Source organism: Rattus rattus, chromosome 1 (genome assembly GCF_011064425.1).
Source record: "Rattus rattus isolate New Zealand chromosome 1, Rrattus_CSIRO_v1, whole genome shotgun sequence".
NCBI lineage: Eukaryota > Metazoa > Chordata > Mammalia > Rodentia > Muridae > Rattus > Rattus rattus.
In genome coordinates, this window is record NC_046154.1 from 140,413,783 (window position 1) to 140,433,906 (window position 20,124).

General features: G+C 38.6%; 1 protein-coding gene across 3 annotated transcripts in view; it reads left to right on the top strand.

Annotated features, from left to right (window-relative positions):
• Positions 1–20,124, top strand: part of Atp6v1h (ATPase H+ transporting V1 subunit H) — an 83,894-nt gene that overhangs the window by 13,502 nt on the left and 50,268 nt on the right. For 2 of the 3 annotated variants that reach the window (XM_032906425.1, XM_032906433.1), the window contains exons 5-7: positions 334–447; positions 9,646–9,750; positions 12,566–12,619. In XM_032906425.1, coding sequence (XP_032762316.1) covers positions 334–447; positions 9,646–9,750; positions 12,566–12,619 — 273 coding nt within the window. The remainder of the gene's footprint in view (positions 1–333; positions 448–9,645; positions 9,751–12,565; positions 12,620–20,124) is intronic. The other variant, XM_032906440.1, reaches the window with a different exon arrangement.

Here is a 20,124-nt window from a genome sequence, read left to right on the forward strand (position 1 = left end):
ATTTTGCCTATGGATATGTTTGTGGGGGATTATCTTGGTATGTAAATTGAGCCAGGAAGACCTGCCCACTGAGGACTGTATCATACCTAGGCAGGGAATCCTGAACTTTCTGAGTGAAGAAAGTGAATTGAACACTAGTACACACACTTTAATTTATTCTCTTGGCTCTTGACTGGATATGTGACCAGTTCTTTCAAGTTCTTGCCACTGTTGTCTAATAATGGAAGAGACAAATTATAAATGTACAGTAGAAGAAAATCATACATATTAATGGATATACAATAAGCAGGTAAGGAGCAGTTTATAATCATTATGTTCTTGGTTTTCTTTTAGGAAAATCACCAGCGTGTCAGCATTTTCTTTGACTATGCAAAACGAAGCAAGAGCACTGCCTGGCCATACTTTCTGCCAATGTTGAATCGCCAGGACCCCTTTACTGTTCATATGGTAAATTTGAATTGATCACATTCTTTTCCTTTGTCTATGTTATTCTTCTCCTTGTACAAAAGAGTGACAAAATAACTGAAAAGAAGCAGCATCCGAGAGAAGAGTTGATTTTGTCTCAGAGTTCTAAAGAATTATAACCCATCATAGTGGTAAGGTAAGTGCCTCTGCAGTTGTCGGAACAGGAAGCAGGGGCCAGGTGGTAAAACTTGAAGCCCTGGGTTGGGGATTTAGCTCAGTGGTAGAGCACTTGCCTAGCAAGAGCAAGGCCCTGGGTTCGGTCCCCAGCTCCGGAAAACAAAAAAAAAAAACAAAACAAAACAAAAAAAAAAAAAAAAAAAACCAAAAAACTTGAAGCCCTGCTTTCAGTGACTTACTCCGTCCAGTGAGACTCCCGTTCCTAAAGTTGGGTTTTAGAACATCCCAAACAGTACATCTAGCTGGGGACCAGGTGCTCAGCTCAGGAGCCTGTGGGGGACATGTCATACTCAAACCACACATGCACCATACAAGAAGGGAGCTTATTTTTATAAACGGGCAAATGTAAGAAACAGACCTGGGTTGGTTGTTACTTGATAACTTACCTGTTCCCAGGGGAGCGACTACTTAGTTACCTACTCTCACTCTCTTTTCTCTCTCTCTCTCTCTCTCTCTCTCTCTCTCTCCCTCTTTCTTCCTTTCTTCCTTCCTTCCTTTCTTTCTTTCTTTCTTTCTTTCTTTCTTTCTTTCTTTCTTTCTTTCTTTCTTATTTTTTTAAACAGGAAATGAAATTCTTTTTATTTGTTAAAGAAAAACAAAATCAATCCAACAGCAAAATGTCATTTAACTTTACATTTGTTTTCAGTAAATAATTTTAAAGCAAGTATATTAAAAGGATGTTAACATTACTGGTCTATTATTTGGAATGTCTTAGACAATTTTAATGATATAAGAAAGTATTTCCAAGTATCAGAGAATTTTAAAAACACTAGTTGGGACATCATTATACTTAATTGAAAAATTATCATAAAAGTACATTGACAGGCTTTCCTTTTTTATAGGATCTTACTTTCTTGCAGACACTGCTTCAATCTTTGATCCTCCTGCCTCAGCCTCCCAAGTATCACGATTCTTAGAATGTACCACCATAGTTAGATAAAAGTGAAATAAATACATAAATTTAAGATAGTTTTACTAAAAATTGTATTCTATACATTATAAAAGCAGAAATAGAACAAAACAGAAATTGTACACTAAGAATACTAAATTAAGAAGTAATTTTAAAAGGCACACATAAAATACCATTTCTTTTTTTTAATTGGATTTTTAAAATTTACATTTCAAATGTTATCTCTTTCCTGGTTTCACATCCATAAGCCCCCTATCCCATACACACTCCCCCTTCTTCTATGAGGTTGTTCCCCTCCCCAACCACCTACTCCTTTCCACCTTCCTGCCCTGACATTCCCCTACACTAGGGGGCGTACAGCCTTGGCAAGACAAAGGGCTTTTCCTCCATTTGGTGCCCAACAAGGCCACCCTCTGCTACATATGCAGCTGGAGACATGGGTCTGTCCATGTGTACTCTTTTGGTAGTGGTTTAGTCCCTGGAAGCTCTGGTTGGTTGGTATTGTTCTTATGGGGTTGCAAGCCCCTTCAACTAGTTCAAACCTTTCTCTCACTCATCCAATGGGGAGCCCCGTTCTCAGTTCAGTGGTTTGCTGCTAGCATTCACCCCTGTATTTGTCATGTTGAAGCTGAGTCTCTTAGGAGACAGCTATATCAGGCTCTTGTCAGCTACATTTCTTGGCTTCATCAACATTGTCTCGGTTTGGTGGCTGAATATATATGGGGCAGGCTCTGAATGACCATTCTTTCAGTCTGTGCTCTAAACTTTGTCTCCATAACTCCTCCTGTGAATATTTTTATTCCCTCTTTTAAGGACTGAAGCATCTGTACTTTGGTCATCCTTCTTCTTGACTTTCATGTGGTTTGTGGCGTGTACCCTGGATAATTTGAACTTTTGGGCTAATATCCACTTATCAGTGAGTGCATACCATGTTACCACCTGTGTTTTTCTGTGATTGGATTACCTCATTCAGGATGATATTTTCTGGTTCCATCCATTTACCTATGAATTTCATGAAGTCATTGTTTTTAATAGCTGAGTAGTACTCTATTCTATAAATGTACCATATTTTCTATATCCATTCTTCTGTTGAAGGGCATCTGGGATCTTTCCAGCTTCTGGCTATTATAAATATGGCTGCTATGAACATAGTGGAGCAAGTGTCCTTGTTGTATGTTGGAGCATCTTTTGGGTATATGCCCAGGAATGGTGTAGCTGGGTCCACAGATAGTAAGGACTATGTCCAATTTCCTGAGGAACCTCCAGACTGATTTCCAGAGTGGTTGTACCAGCTTGCAGTCCCACCAACAATGGAGGAGTGTTCCTCTTTCTCAGCAGCATCTGTTGTCACCTGAGTTTTGATCTTAGCCATTCTGACTGGTGTGAGGTGGAATCTCAGAGTTGTTTTGATTTGCATTTCCCTGATGACTAAGAATGTTGAACATTTCTTTAGGAACTACTCAGCCGTTCCCTATTCTGCAGCTGAGAATTCTTTCTTTAGCTCTGCAGCCTATTTTTTAATAGGTTTATTTGGTTCTCTGGAATCTAACTTCTTGAGTTCTTTGTATATATTGGTTATTAGTCCTCTATCAGATATAGGATTGGTAAAGATCTTTTCCCAGTCTGTTGGTTGCCGTTTTGTCCTAGTGACAGTGTCCTTTGCCTTACAGAAGCTTTGCAGTTTTATGAGGTCCCATTTGTCGATTCTTGATCTTAGAGCATAAATCATTGGTATTCTGTTCAGGAAATTTTCCCCAGTGCCCATGTGTTTGAGGTTTTTCCCCACTTTTCCTTATTAGTATGAGTGTATCTGATTTTATGTGGAGATCCTTGATCCACTTGAACTTAAACTTTGTACAGGGTGGTAAGAATGGATCGATTTGCATTCTTCTACATGCTGACCTCCAGTTGAACCAGCTCCATTTGTTGAAAGTGTTAACCTATTTTTCACCGAATGGTTTTAGCTCCTTTGTCAAAGATTAAGTGACCATAGGTATATGGGTTCATTCTGGGTCTTCAGTTCTATTCCATTGATCTGCTATTGCTCTGTAATACTGCTTGAGGTCAGGGATAGTGATTCCCCCAGAAGGTCTTTTATTGTTAGGGATAGTGTTAGCTATCCTGGGTTGTTTGTTATTCCAAATGAATTTGCAAATTGCTCTTTCTAACTCTATGAAGAAGTGAGTTGGAATTTGATGGGGGTTGCATTGAATATGTAAATTGCTTTTGGCAAAATGGCCATTTTTATTATATTAATCCTGCCCATCCATGAACATAGGAGATCGTCGAATCTTCTGATGTCTTCTTCAATTTCTTTCTTCAGAGACTTGAAGTTCTTGTCATACAGATCTTTCACTTGCTTGGTTAGAGTCATACAGAGGTATTTTATATTATTTGTGACTAATGTGAAGGGTGTCATTTCCTTAAATTTTTCTCAGTCTGTTTATCCTTTCAGTAGAGGAAGGCTATTGATTTGTTTGAATTAATTTTATACCCAGACACTGCTGAAGTTGTTTATCAGGCTTAGTAGTTCTCTAGTGGAACTGTTGGGGTCACTCAAGTATATTATCATATCATCTGCAAATAGTGATATTTTGACTTCTTCCTTTCCAATTTGTATCTTTGACCTCCTTTTGTTGTCTGATTGCTCTGGCTTGGACTTTGAGTACTATATTGAATAAGTAGGGAGAATGTGGGCAGCCTTGTCTAGTCCATGATATTAGTGGCATTGCTTCAAGTTTCTCTCCGTTTAGTTTGATCTTGGCTACTCGTTTGCTGTATATGGCTTTTACTATGTTCAGGTATGGGCCTTGAATTCCTATTCTTTCCAGGACTTTTATCATGAAGGGGTGTTGAATTTTGTCAAATGTTTTCTCAGCATCTAATGAGATGATCATGTGGGTTTTTTTTCTTTGAGTTTGTTTACGTAGTGGATTACGTTGATGGATTTCCATATTTTGAACCATCCCTGCATCCCTGGGATGAAGCCTTCTTCATCAGGAAGGATGATTCTTTTAGTGTGTCCTTGGATTCAGTTTGCGATAATTTTATTGAGTATTTTTACGTCGATATTCATAAGCAAAATTGGTCTGAAGTTTTCTTTCTTTGTTGGGTCTTTGTGTGGTGTAGGTACAAGTGTAATTGTGACTTCATAGAAGGAATTGGGTAATGTTCCTTCTGTTTCTATTTTGTGGAATAGTTTGCACAGTATTGGTATTAGGAGTTCTATGAAGGTCTGATAGAATTCTGAACTAAATCCATCTGATCCTGGGCTTTTTTTGGTTGGGAGAATTTTAATAACTGCTTTTATTTCTTTAGGAGTTATGGAACTGTTTAGATGGTTTATCTGATTCTGACTTAACTTTGGTACCTGTTATCTGACTAGAAAATTGTCCATTTCATGCACATTTTCTAGTTTTGTTGAGTATAGGCTTTTGTAGTGGGATCTGATGATGTTTTTGAATTTCCTCAGATTCTGTTGTTATGTCTCCCTTTTCATTTCTGATTTTGTCAATTTGGATACTCTGTGCCCTCTGGTTAGTCTGGCTAAGGGTTTATCTATTTTGTTAATTTTCTCAAAGAAGCAGCTCCTGGTTTTGTTGATTCTTTGTATAGTTCTTTTTGTTTCTAGTTGGTTGGTTTCAGCCCTGAGTTTGATTATTTCCTGCCTTCTACTCCTCTTGTGTGTATTTGCTTCATTTTGTTCTAGAGCTTTTAGGTGTGCTGTCAAGCTGCTAATGTATGTTCTGTCTAGTTTCTTTTTGGAAACACTCAAAGCTATGAGTTTTCCTCTTAGCACTGCTTTCATTGTGTCCCATAAGTTTCTGTAAGTTCCTTCATTATCATTAAATTCTAAAAAGTCTTTAATTTCTCTCTTTATTTCTTCCTTGACCCAGTTATTATTGAATAGAGCATTGTTCAACTTCCATTATATGTGGGCGTTCTGTTGTTTTTGTTATTGAAGATCAGCCTTAGTCTGTGGTGATCTGATAGAATGCATGGGATTATTTCAATCTTCTTGTATCTGTTGAGGCCTGTTTTGTGACTGATTATATGGTCAATTTTAGAGAAGGTACCATCAGGTGCTGAGAAGAAGGTATATTCTTTTGTTTTAAGATGAAATGTTCTATAAATATCTGTAATATCCATTTGGTTCATAAATTCTGTTAGTTTCTCTGTGTTTAGTTTCTTTTTCCATGATCCATCCATTGTTGAGAGTGGGGTGTTGAAATCTCCCACTATTATTGTGTGAGGTGCAATGTGTGCTTTGAGCTTTAGAAAGGTTTCTTTTATGAATTCAGGTGCCCTTGCATTTGGAGCATAGATATTCAGGACTGAAAGTTCATCTTGGTGGATTTTTCCTTTGATAAATATAAAGTGTCCTTCCATATCTTTTCTGATAACTTTTGGTCGATTTGATATTAGAATGACTGCTCTAGCTTGTTTTTGGGACCATTTGCATGGAAAATTGCTTTTCAGCCTTTTACTCTCAGGTAGTGTCTGTCCTTGTCACTGAGGTGTGTTTCCTGTATGGAGCAAAATGCTGGCTCATCTTCCATATCTAGTCTGTTAGTCTATTTTCTTTTTATTGGGGAATTGAGTCCATTAATCTTTAGAGATTTTAAGGAATAGTGATTGTTGTTTCCTGTTATTTTTGTTGTTAGAGGTGGAATTATGTTTCTGTGGCTCTCTTCATTTGGGTTCGTTGCAAGGAGATTACTTTCTTGCTTTTTCTAAGGTTTAGTTTCTTTCCTTGTGTTGGAGTTTTCCATCTATTATCCTTTGTAATGCTGGATTTGTGGAAAGATATTGTGTAAATTTGGTTTTGTCATGGAGTATGGTTTCTCCATCTATGTTAATTGAGAGTTTTGCTGTATATATGCCTGTGCTGGCATTTGTATTCTCTTAGGGTCTGTATGACATTTGCCCAGGATCTTCTGGCTTTCATAGTCTCTAGTGAGAAGTCTGGTGTGATTCTGATAGGTCTGCATTTATATGTTACTCGAAATTTTTACCTTAGTGATTTTAATATTCTTTCTTTGTTTTTTCTGTTTGGTGTTTTGACTATTATGTGATGGGAGAAATTTCTTTTCTGATCCAATATATTTGGATTTCTGTTGGCTTCTTGTATGTCTATGGGCATCTCTTTCTTTAGATTAGGGAAGTTTTCTTTTATAATTTTGTTGAAGATAATTTATTGGCCCTTTAAGTTGGGAGTCTTCACTTTCTTCTATACCTATAGTCCTTAGGTTTGATCTTATTGTGTCCTCGATATCCTGGATATTTTGGGCTAGGAGCTTTTGCGTTTTACATTTTCTTTGATGGTTGTGTCAATGTTTTCTATGGTATCTTCTGCCCCTGAGATTCTCTCTTCTATCTCTTGTATTCTGTTGGCGATGCTTGCATCTATGATTCCTGATCTCTTTCCTAGGTTTTCTATCTCCAGAGTTGTCTCTCTTTGTGATTTCTTTATTGTTTCTATTTCCATTTTTAAATCCTGGATAGTTTTGTTCAATTCCTTCACCTGTTTGATTGTGTTTTCTTGTAATTCTTTAAGGGATTTATTTGTTTACCTGTTGTCCTTTTTAAAGTCCTCTATCATCATCATGAGATGTGATTTTAAATCCAAATCTTGCTCTTCTGGTGTGTTTGGACATCCAGTATTTGCTTTGGTGGGAGAGCTAGGCTCTGATGATGCCAAGTAGTCTTGCTTTTTGTTGCTTAGGTTCCTGTGCTTGCCTCTCCTTAATAGGTTGTCTCTGGTGTTAGCTTGTCTTGCTGTCTCTGTCAGTGGCTTGGCCCTCCTGTAAGCCTGTGTGTCAGCACTCCTGTAGACCTGTTTTCTTTTAGCAGGATCTGGGAACAGAGTTCTGTGGTATCCTTTCTGGGTGCAGGCAGAAACTGGAAATCCTACCCCTGACTGCTCCTAGTTTTCTATGCCCAGGGGGCACTAGGCGGGTTCCTCTTGGGCTAGGGATGTGAGCAGAAGTAGTTGCCCCCTATGAGCTCTCAGGATTGTACATACTTCTGCGAGTCCAGCTTTCTCTCCCGCCATATTTGGTACAGAGAGACTTATGGGACTCGCTCATCTCAGTGCACAGGCAGAAACCAGAAGGTACCTGTCTTAGACTGCTCCTGGGTTTGTGTGTCCTGAGGCCTCCAGACAGGTCACTTGGAGCAGAAGAATTGGTCTTACTGTGACTACTTTCTTAATGCTATTGAATGAAGAGGGGCTGATTGGGAGCCTTTGTTTGTCTGGTTCAGTTATATTGTTTAATAGATGAATGCATTCAGTCTGTTATTGTAATGGTGTGTAAACAGCTCAAGATTATATAGCAAGAAAAATCTCATTTTACTATGTAGTAATTAAATGTTTTGAAACAAGTACAGTGTTTTATTTTAATATGTTATTGTCAATATCTTGAATCTCTTGCTTTAAACTTTTCTTTAAGAAATACATTTAGAACCTCAATACTGAAGAGTCTTTTATGGTGTCAGTGCAAGGAAAGAAGGCTGAGAGAGTTGGTCTGGGCCCAAGGAAACTGCCTGTTTTCACTGTAGAGTGGGTTTCAGGAGCCTTAGTAAATATCTTTTATTCTAATGTTAGGGACCACTATCAGTGAAACATTTCTGTGCAGGTGTGTTCCTTGCCTACCCACATGTGTGTTCTTTTGTATGCACCTAGATTTATGCTTGTCTACTTATACTTTATATGTTATGGGCATTTTAAAGAAAAAACTTCCAAAAAAGAGATAAACAAAAAAAAACCCCTCAAAACAAACAGAGGAATCACAAGAAAGTTACATTTTTTAGGCATAATGTTTTAAAAACTAATAATATATTTTATTTTACCCCTTTCAGTTGTTGAGCTTTTTTCCCCGTTGTCTGGTATAGTTTAAATGTCTTCATACTGTTATAAATTGATGTAGCTCTAGTTAGAGCATCATTATTCAAAGTGAAGACATAGCTCAGCCAGCGTTTTGATGTTATATTGTTGGAGCCTGTACATGTTTTGCAAGTGCTCTCCTACTGAGCTAAGTTTCCAGACTCCAGATAACTTTTTTCCTTAAAGATTGAGTCTCATGTAACCCAGGCTGACTTCCAGCTGTCTGAATAGCTGCAAGTGATCTTGAACAACTCCTCCTACCCCCATCTCCCCAAACCCCAAGTCTGCTTCCATATCCAGTTTATGATCGCAGACCCAGGACTTCCTGAATGCCAGGCAAACACTCTTCCAACAGAACTATATTTTGTGGGTCCCTAAATAATGTTTTTAATTTAAATTCTGCTGGCTAAGGTTTCAAATGAAGGGAGGGTCAGTCTGTTGATGGATTATCTGTTGTGATTCCTCCCTTCTTATGCTGGAGTATAAATGTCAGGTGTCATTCCTAGTCATTTCCTCTCGCTTGTGCATATGCTGCTGATGTGTGTTCAGCCTTTGGGTTCCAAATAGGAATCCCTTTAAATCACTTGACTACTACTTTATTTATTTATTGCATGGCCCATGTGCCCTGGTGCAAATGAAGATCAGAGGATAACTTTTGTCAGTAGTTTCTTTCTTGCCACATGAGTCCTGGGATTGAATTCAAATTTTAAGGCTTGTAAAGTAAGCACTGTTGCCTTCTGAGATGTCTTGCAACCCTTAAGCTAGGTTTTGGGTAAGTTATATTGGTATTAAGATTAATTCCCAATCTTATTATTATTTTTTATGATAGTTTCTCACTATGTAGCCCATTCTGATCTCAAATACTTGATTCTCCTAGACTCTCTAGTACTGAAGTACTGGGATTATAGATGTATGTCACTACTATGACTCTAAATCTTATTTTGAAATGCAAAACAATCTAGGGAATGCTATGTAATTTTTTAAAGCACAGATAATTTTTGTTCATTTTAAAGGAACTATTTTAAAACACAGTTTAAATGTGTTGTTTTAAAATATTTTAAGAAGTGAATCATATACCTCCCATCCTCCCAACTCCCCAACCCCCAGGAATTGTCATGGAAACCACTTAGCAAAGTGATTTACAAGAACTGTCTCTTAAGGTATAGGACGGGATTGGCATTCAGATATATTTCTTATTCATTTTCAGGCAGCAAGAATTATTGCCAAGTTAGCAGCCTGGGGAAAGGAACTCATGGAAGGCAGTGACTTAAATTACTACTTCAATTGGATAAAAACTCAGTTGAGTTCACAGGTAACAGAAACTTACTTTATTATCCAAAAGATGTGGTATCAGACTCTGTTTTCATGTTATTCATGGTAAATATGCTAAATCACATAGGGTGCATTATTAAAGTAATTCTGCTTTGAATTTGTTAAGTAAGCCAAGCTACTGCTGACGTGATGGCATGTCAACTGTCCTTTCACTGGCTACAGCTCAGGCCTGTCTTCTCTGCCACTTACGGTTTTCTCTCCTTGCTTTTGAGCAGTCAGGGACTCAGATTCTTTTTAGGCAGCTACCAGGACTATACAGCTTAAACAACAGTCAGGACCTGCAGGATTATACAGCTTATACAACTGTCAGGACCTGCAGGATTATACAGCTTATACAACTGTCAGGACCTACAGGATTATACAGCTTATACAACTGTCAGGACCTGCAGGAGGCAGTTTAGTGAGTGCTCACAGAGAGTTTCATGTAGGAAACCCCATGTGAACAAGTTCAGGGGGCAGAGACTTCCAGGTGGAGCATCTGCCTTGGCCTAGATGTTTGAACCACCAACATTTATATGAGAAATCTTGGTTTGGAGAAGAGAACTCTAGAGGTTTTTTTGGGAGGTCTTTTATGCCTTATTGATTGTATAACTAGAGTGTCTTGTTTAAGTGGTTACACAATAAACAAACTGGTCTTGAGCATTGCCAGGGGAGTTTTAAATTGCAGGTAACACATAGACTATTAGTCATTCTGCTTGTCCTTATCTTGGCCAAGAGTTTGTACCAGGTTTCCAGGTGCCCTTTGGGAAGACGGGGGCTGCCCCATCCAACTATTGTACAATCCTGCCTTACACAGTGGCTCATTCCCACAGTGTCATCTGAAATTACGGGATAAAACACTTAGTTCACTTGGGACATCCTGCTTTCTGATCATCTGGGTTACCTTCAGGTTTCTCTACCTCCATGTCTCCAAGGAGAAGAGAGCTTGCTGATGTCGTATCTGGGAAAATGTCACTTATCTTGGTGCATCTTTAGAATGGGACAAAAATAGGGTATTTATGATGGCTCTTTGAAATGTTTCTTTAGGCTTCCAGTAACTATTAGATGGTCAGTAGGACTGATGCTCATAAAAGTAAAGAAATAAAGGTTGGCTTGGGGAAGAGTATTCTGGAGAACAAAAGCCAGAACTTGGAGTAAGAGTGGGTGATATGGAGGAGCTAAACCAGGGAAAATAATATTGACAGTTACTGTACTGTCGACTTAGGTTAAAAATAAATCTTACTTGGTAGGTTTTAACTTAAGGCATGAGAGAACCTGATAGTCTGCTTAGATATTTTTCTCTTAATTGCCTTAGAGAAATTAATTTGTAGTTAGATATTATTTTGAATGAAATTCTTTACATCATCAAGCTGTAGGTTTTACTGAGTTTGTAAGATACTTAATATACTTAAGACATGAATGAAAATGGGTGCATGAATATGAAAATTTAAGTTTCTAAATGTAGGTCGTTTGGAATAAATACTACACTTCCTCTCTTCCTTTATAAAAAAAGTTTAAAAAATTAAGTGACCTTTTAAATGAATCTCACTCTGCTTTAATGCTAGCTTTTTTGTCAGATGCAGATGTACCTGAATTTACAAAGTGACACATAGTGTGAAAGCTGCACACTACTGCATACTCCGTGGGCATTTACCTGTGATGTTGTTCAGAGTCGGACCATTCATAGTGTGCCTCAGGGAGGAATTGACAGTCCTGAAATGATTAATACCCACTTAGTGCTTGCACAGTTGTAAATGTTTCCTGCAACTTGGGGAAGTCTCATCACTAGAGGAAGAAGTATTTCAGAGGCTAGAACAGTTTTCCTCAGAGTTGTGTTTCTTAGCATTGAGTGGATGTCCTTTAAGATCTTTCTGTATCTTTCCAGTGCTCTGTCTCTGCCATCATCTTTTGGCTTTCTGGTGTGGCTTGATGCCTGTCCTCTGCAAGTCCTTCTGCTATAGGGCACCTACTGAAGGTCCCAAGCTCAGCCTGGCTTTGCTTCTCAGGGTCTGGGCACTGCCTCTGCTTGGTTCTCATCACACTGGCTTTCTTGCTACTGGCAGAAAATTCTTCCATAGCCTTTTATCAGGATTAAATTGTAAATGTGTTGTTTAAAGAAAGGTAGGATTACTTGAATATATTTGATAATCTTACTCAAATGTTTTTAATAGTATATGAAAAATCTTTTTCTTCACCAAAAATATTTTTCTTTCATAAAAGGTTCATAATTTCATGATTCTAGTGAAAATAAACTTTGAAGTGACCAAGTCGGTTGCTAGGTTGCGTAGGTTGCAATTTTTTTACAATGGCAATTTTTTTTTGCCTTACACTTAATGGGTATGGATAAAAAAATAGCTCCCCCAAAATTCATTATTAGTTTTCTCTTAATTTGTTACATGCCATTCTGTTTGGTAATTTCTTTGTAGCATTTGTGATGGTGAATACTGAGATTATGTCTCAGCATTGCTTTATCTTCTTATTGTTAAGCACCTACTTAAAAATGTTTCATCAAAAATGTTGAGAGTGGTAGGGTAGGCAGTCATCTGATTGAAAACACCATTCATTAGTAAACGCTGAAGCAAAAGTGTTTGCAAGCTTCACCTTTGAAGCTTGCCTTGTGTTTATTAGACTACTGTTCAGCTAGTCGTAGTCTGTTGATTATCTGGTGGAAGAAAAGAACTTTTATATCATCTTTATGTTCTTTATAAAGCAGGATTAGGGAAACTGATAAAATTCATCCAGCTCATTTTGTAAGCTCATAGATTAGGATAAAATACAAAGCAAAACTAAGTAATAAGTCATTTATTTTATAATAGAAACTTCGTGGTAGCGGTGTTGCTGTTGAAACAGGAACAATCTCTTCAAGCGATGTAAGTATGTTGCTTCCAATTGACTGGTTTCTTAACACCTTGAAAATGAATTGTTTGACTCACAGGCATTTACAGACGTGAAGATTTTTACTAGTTCCCCAAATGTAAATCCTTGGATCTGATATGTCACCTACCACAGTGAAGATAATTCTTTTGCTTTTTTTTCTGGGAGATAGAAATCCTGCCCTTCTTTGTTGCTGAATTGCAGGACATCCTACTTTAGATCTCCAAATCAATGCAAGACTTAGAATTGTGGTACACTGCACAAGAGATTAATCATGGCATTTGTGTCACAGTTCAGTAGTTTGCGAACTGTCTGGTATCTGTCTAACTTGGGTATAAACAATTCAGCAGTTGAGTTGACTCATGACACAGAACCGCTGTTGTGCTCAAGCCTTTGAAGACTGTGATGGCACAGCTTGTACCTCCTCGCCCCTTCTTCAACCTTTCTCTTCCCACTTTTAAGTGGTTAAATGTTAATCTAAGTATGGACCATAGGTTCTTAGCTTACATCATCTTTCTCATTGGGGGATGGCTTAACTTTGCCCTATTTGAATAGCTCAGGGACTGACCATACATTTGAACAAATAAGGACAGATATAGTTGGAGCCAGGGGACAAAAACTTCAGGACAAAGGAGAGAAACAGGAGGTAGATGCGTCTACATGTGATGGAAATATCGGTGGGAAGCTAGAGGGCTGACAAAGGTAGATGTAAAGGAAGCTCTGTCTAAACCATGTAACAGCTGTATTGATTATTGTAACTTACAGTATCTGAGTGGAATATACTTGCATGTTTGTCTAAGATTGGAAATAGCCTCAGAATCTACATTGAAAGCTAGTAGACAAGCTTCCCTTTGGGCATGGGTTGAAAGATGTGATGAATGTTGTGTAAAAGTGGAAAAGGGAGTTTAAAGTGTAATCAGAACAAGGTATAGAGTTAGATGAACACACTGGGCCCAGAGTGAGGAGAGAAAGCAGTAAACAAGGAGGTTTAGTTGGTTTCTGTTTCTGTTTCTGTTTCTGTTTCTGTTTCCTTCCTCTTTTTTTTTTTTTTTTTTTTTTTTTTTTTTTTTTTTACAACAGTGCTTTTCTGTATAGTTCTGACTGTCCTGGAACTCACTTTGTAGACCAGGCTGGTCCTGAACTTAGAGATCCACCTGCCTCTCTGCCTTGAGTGCTGGGATTAAAGGTGAGTGCCACCACCTCCTGAAGGTTTAGTTGTTAACTTAAACAAATATGTAAATTGGCACATTTACTTTTGTAATAATTATTTTATTTTATGTATGATAGTTTTGTTTGCATGTTTGTCTATATACCCTGTCTACAAAGAAGAGGCCAGAAGAGTGATTTGGATGCCCGGGACTAGATTTACAGACCCTTTTAGCTGCCAAGTTGATGTTGGGAATGGTACCCCAATATTCTGGAAGAATAGCCAGGACTCTTAACTCCTGAGTCATTTACCACCCTCCACTGGCACTTTTATTTCTTGTGAGTTCCTATTAGTATGAAGTTCAAAAAAGTTGATTATATTATATCTTAGGTATTTTTAGGATAATTTGTTTTATAAACTTATTTTAGTGTTTGTAATACATTAAACCCTATATAAGGAGAGGTAAGCTGAGCTGTGTGAGATTCTCAGTGTGCACTTTTTTGTTCATTGTATTAGACAGAATTAGTTGAGGTGGTGTTGGCTTAGTGTAAATGGTTTGTCTAGTAGATCCATGCACATACACCCTAAATAGTAATTGTAAGATTTCATACCTTGTCTTCAATTTCCCTCAACCTGGGCAGACTCTCTTAATTTTCACTGAGTTCTTTTCTTTTTCAGTTAGGTACTGATTTCAAAAGCAGATCTCAAGTTGAGAATATTGCCAGCCATTTCTTTGATTGTATTTTAAAGGACAAATCTTAGCTAGTATTTATTGAGCACTTACTGTGTAACTACCATGTTACTAATTTTATATTTAGATTGTCTTATATAGCTTTATCTTTATGTTTTTTGATGTAGGTTATAATGTTAGTTATATCTTAAGCAAAACAATGAGGCTGAGCAAGAAAGCACATAATCTTGCTGGACATAGTATAGCTAATGAGTGTCAGAAACACTAATGTAGTACATTGCTTATTGAGAAAATTGTCTCTAGAGGCATATGAACTAGAATTGACTATTTAGGCATTGCTCCAACCCATTGCATACTAACTTTTGTTATATCTGTATTATGCCTTTGGATAGCTTTTAAATTGTTAGTGTGCAGCTGAGAAACACCTAAAGAAATGTTCAACATCCTTAGTCATGAGGGAAATGCAAATCAAAACAACCCTGAGATTCTACCTCACACCAGTCGGAATGGCTAAGATCAAAAACTCAGGTGACAGCAGATGCTGGTGAGGATGTGGAGAAAGAGGAACACTCCTCCATTGTTGGTGGAATTGCAAACTGGTATAACCACTCTGGAAATTAGTCTGGAGGTTCCTCAGAAAATTGGACATCGTACTACCTGAGGAACCAGCTATACCTCTCCTGGGTATATACCCAAAAGATGCTTCAACATAAAACAAAGACACATGCTCCACTATATTCATAGCAGCCTTATTTATAATAGCCAGAAGCTGGAAAGAACCCAGATGCCCTTCAACAGAGGAGTGGATACAGAAAATGTGGTACATTACACAATGGAGTACTACTCAGCTATCAAAAACAATGACTTCATGTAATTCATAGACAAATGAATGGAACTAGAAAATGTCATCCTGAGTAAGGTAACCCAATCACAGAAAAACACACATGGTATGCACTCACTGATCAGTGGATATTAGCCCAAAAGCTCGAATTACCCAAGATACAATCCACAGACCACATCAAACTCAAGAAGAAGGATGACCAAAGTGTGGATGCTTCAGTCCTTCTTAAAAGGGGGAATAAAAATATTCATAGGAGGAGATATGGACACAAAATTTGGAGCAGAGACTGAAGGAGTGGCCATTCAGCGCCTGCCCTCACCTGGGAATCCAGCCCACATACATACAGCCACCAAACCTAGACAATATTGATGAAGCCAAGAAATGTAGCTGACAAGAGCCTGATATAGCTGTCTCCTGAGAGACTCAGCTTCAACATGACAAATACAGGGGCGAATGCTAGCAGCAAACCATTGAACTGAGAATGGGGGTCCCCATTGGAGGAATTAGAGAAAGGATTGAAGGAGCTGAAGATTCTTGCAACCCTATTAGAACAACAATATCAACCAACCAGAGCTCCCAGGGACTAAACCACTACCCAAAGGGTACACATGGACAGACCCAGGGCTCCAGCTGCGTATGTAGCAGAGGATGGCCTTTTTTTTTTTTTGGCACCAATGGGAGGAGAAGCCCTTGGTCCTGCCAAGCCTTCAGTGTAGGGGAATGTCAGGGTGTGGAGGCGGGAAGGAATGGGTGGTTGGGGAGGGGAACACTCTCATAGAAGAAGGTGTAAGGGGAATGAGGTAGGGGCCTTATGGATGGGAAACCGAGAAAGGGAATAACATTTGAAATGTAAATAAAAAATCTAATAAAAAAGTACAGACTAATATCATATTTGTAGTTATGTTAATAGAATTATAAAAAAAGTGACACACAAAAAAGTTGTTAGTGTGAAAAGAAGTTTGGGAAGCTGCATTATACAATATTGCCACTTGAGGGCAGTATAAAACAGCAGTTGACACTACAATGTGAGATCCATGAGTCAGACTCATCAATAGGTAAAGGGTTGATTGTTACAGACATTTTCACTTAGTAATACATAAGTGAAGTTCTCTTAAAACGTGTTGACATTATTTTCACACAGTTACCAGGATTATGTTTCCTCTACCTTGTCTGTTAAGTTCTTTACTGGTTTTAATGCAAATTATAGATCATGCCTTCTGAGGTGCAGTGTTACCTTGGAAATGGACTTCTGGGCTGAGGCCCTGACCAAGGAGTGCTATGGTCCCTCCAAGTGCTGTGATCTCCAAGTCGTGTTCTCTTTCTCAGGAAGACTAAGAATGACGGATGTTTCTGTTTACTTCTATTTACTTACATTCTCCTTTTCTATCTCCCTTTCACTGTTACCCGAGTGCTGGAGGAAGTGGCATTTCTCATCAGTGTTTGATGTGTCCTGATCTCTGGTGTCTTTGTTGTGGACCTATCCCCATTAGTTCCAAGATGTCATTTCATGGATTGAATGGCTAGGTTTTCCTTCTTGCTTGCTCTGACTTGCTTCTGAGTGCTCTGGAGTGGTTCTCTCTAACAGGACTTCTTGTAATGTAAGTCCTCTGTGTATCTGGCCTGTCCATGGAGGTAGCTCCTTGCCACATGTGACTAGTGTGATTGCGGAGACTTTCCTGAGCTATATTTCATGTACTCTGAAACTCATGCATTTGTAGTTCAGGGTCTTATATTTATGGAACTGTGCAACCATTACTACAATCTTAATTTTTAGTATTTTCAACAATCCAGAAACTAAAGAATTACCTTGTTCATATGAACTGTTTGCTTGATCCCCACTCTTCTTCTTTCAACCCCTGCAGCTACTAATTGATTTTGGATCTGGATTCACCTCTTGTGGATTGTAATGTGAATAAAACTCTGTGCCTTGGTTTTTGTGTGACAGACCCTCATCATCTTGTGTAGTATGTTTAAGATTCACACATATTTGAGCATGCAGCATTTTAGAATAAGAAACAGAAAAACCTAGAGTTCTAGTTTCCTTATTTTTCTGCCATATCTCTTCAGTAATTTCTATGGCAGCTCTGCTATCCTTCCTAGAGGGGATTGATTTTACTGCTTTGGCTTTGTTTCTATTGAATGCTGTGGTCCCATCAGAAGTGCTGCCTATGTTATTCACCCAGCACAGGCCTGCTCTTAAGTTGTAAGCTTCCCTGGCTGGAACCCAGAGCAACTTACAGTCTGTAGTTATTAGGAGATGACTATAGTCTAAACATATTAAATGGAAAATTCAGAAATAAACAACTCAAATTTTAAATAACTTCTAGTTTACTGTGTTGTTATAATTGCTCTTTCATTAGTGTTAATTGCTTACTATGCTTGAATGATAAGTTATAGGGATCTGTGTATAAGAGGAAATAAAACCCACATACATAGGATTTAGTGCTTTGTAGTCTCAGGATCTATCTGTCGGGATCTGGGAACATGGTGGAATGGGGACCACTAACTATACTTGCCTTACACTGTAGACTTAAGGAGCATTATTCTTACTCAGGGCAATTATTAATGGCTTTTCATTCTTTTAAATTCTTTTTTTTTTTAAATTTACTTGTTTATCTTATGTATATGAGCACACTGTAGCTATCTTCAGACACACCAGAAGAGGACACTGGATCCCATTACAGATGGTTGTGAGCCACCATGTGGTTGCTGGGAATTGAACTCAGGACCTTTGGAAAGAGCAGTCATTGCTCTTAACGGCTGAGCTCTCTCTCCAGCCCCATTCTTTTAAATTCTTACCACTAAGTTAACACTTTTAAGCATTGGAATCATTGAAGTGTGTGTGTGTGTGTGTGTGTGTGTGTGTGTGTGTGTGTGTGTGTGTGTGTGTGTGTGTGTAGTACAGATATAATACTCAACTTTTGTTTTTTCTGATCAGGATTTTGGAAGGGTTGCCTGGGGTTGTATTGTGATATATAAAAGAAAATGAGATCAGGTATTTGAATAGTACAAGACTTCTTTTAATGTGTCTTTATAACAATAATAAAAACCTATTACTGTGTGCTAAATATGCTTTTGGAATTTTGTGTAAAACATTGATTTATAAAGCAAATTATGCTTTCTTCATGGTAGCAATAATACTTTTTCCGTGTAATAGTTGAAGGCATTAAAGTTGTGAATAATAGTGAAGCACTGTATTTTGTTTCTCAAGATGAAGTTTTTCAGTGTAGCCTTGGCCGTCTTAGAACTCACTCTGTATACTAGGCTGCCCTTGAACTCAGATGTCTGCCTGTCTCTGCCTCCTAAGTGCTGGGATTAAAGGCATGCACCACTACCTCTACCTGGCTGGAAGTCCGATATTGATATGTTTTGGATATTGACGTAGGAATTTCTTTTTATTAACCTTATTTTAAGAAATTCTTGGCTATATTCATTTTAGTCTGTGAATAACTACTGATAGTAATAGTGTACCTTAAAATTATTTAGTGTTTTATAGAGACTGATTATAGTGGATAGATTTTTTTCATTTAGATTGCCTTTTTTATTAGATATTTTATTTATTTACATTTCAAATGTTACCCCCTATAGGTTGATGTCTATATGCAGGTGAGGGCTGGCACAAGTTAGGTCAAGGCCATGATTAGATAATAAAAAGATAAGGTGGGGACAAAGCTTTTGTAAGGCCGGAGAGAAGAAGGATGAGAATCAAGATGGAGCCGGGGAACCATGACCCAGATCCGGGTGGCCTTGAATTGCCAAGGTAGCTGGGATGGATTTCTGTAGGCAAATTTCTCTTATCTAGGTGGGTGGTTTATATCCTTATCAGTTGGTTGTGAGTTTATTGTGTGGATGTATTGTGGATTGAGAATTTAACATATAAATCTGGTTGTTGGGTTGCAGTTGTTGAGTCATGATTTTAACGGGGAGTTGGGAGTTATACCGTCACTATTAGGAGAAGGATGTTGGGGATGTAAATGGAGCACAACAGAGAGTTACAAGAGTAGCCACCGCAGAGACCAGGGGCTGGATGCTGTAAATGTGAACAGAGTCCACAGTAAGAAAGCTGCAGAGATTGGTGGTCTCTGTATGAAACTGGAGTGGCAGCGCCCTGACTTGGGAATTAGATGGGTAGAGATTGCTCAGAGAGTAGCCATTGGGAGTGTGAGATCAGATGGAGCTTAGTGGGTGAGACACTTTGCTGACTGAGATGAAAAGCAGGAAAGGCTCTCAGACTGCCTTGGTCAAATTAGCACTTGTTCCAATGGCCCTCCTAAGCCAGAACTAGCAAGAGAGTGACCTCCAGGGTACACACTGGAACGTCCCGCCCTTTTTTATTTTTTACCAAAACAATCCCCTTTCTGGGTTTCCTCTCTGGAACCCTCTTATCCCATCCTCCCTCACCCTGCTTCTATGAGGGTGCTCCTCCACCTACCCACCCACCCACCCTGGCATTCCCCTACACTGGGGATCGAACCTTCCCAGGACCAAGGGCCTTTCCTCCCATTGATGTCCTCTGCTACATATGTGGCTTTGGATAGTGGTTTAGTCCTTCAGAGCTCTGGTTGGTTGATATCGTTGTTCTTCCTATGGGTTGCAAACCCTTCCGCTCCATCAGTCCTTTCTAACTCCTCCATTGGGAACCCCATTCTCAGTTCAGTGGTTGGCTGTGAGCATCCACATCTGTATTTGTGAGGCTTTAGCAGAGCCTCTCAGGAGACAGCTATATCAGGCTCTGTCAGCATGCACTTCTTGGCATCCACAATAGTGTCTGGGTTTGGTGTCTGCATATGGGATGGACCCCCAGGTGGGGTAGTCTCTGAAT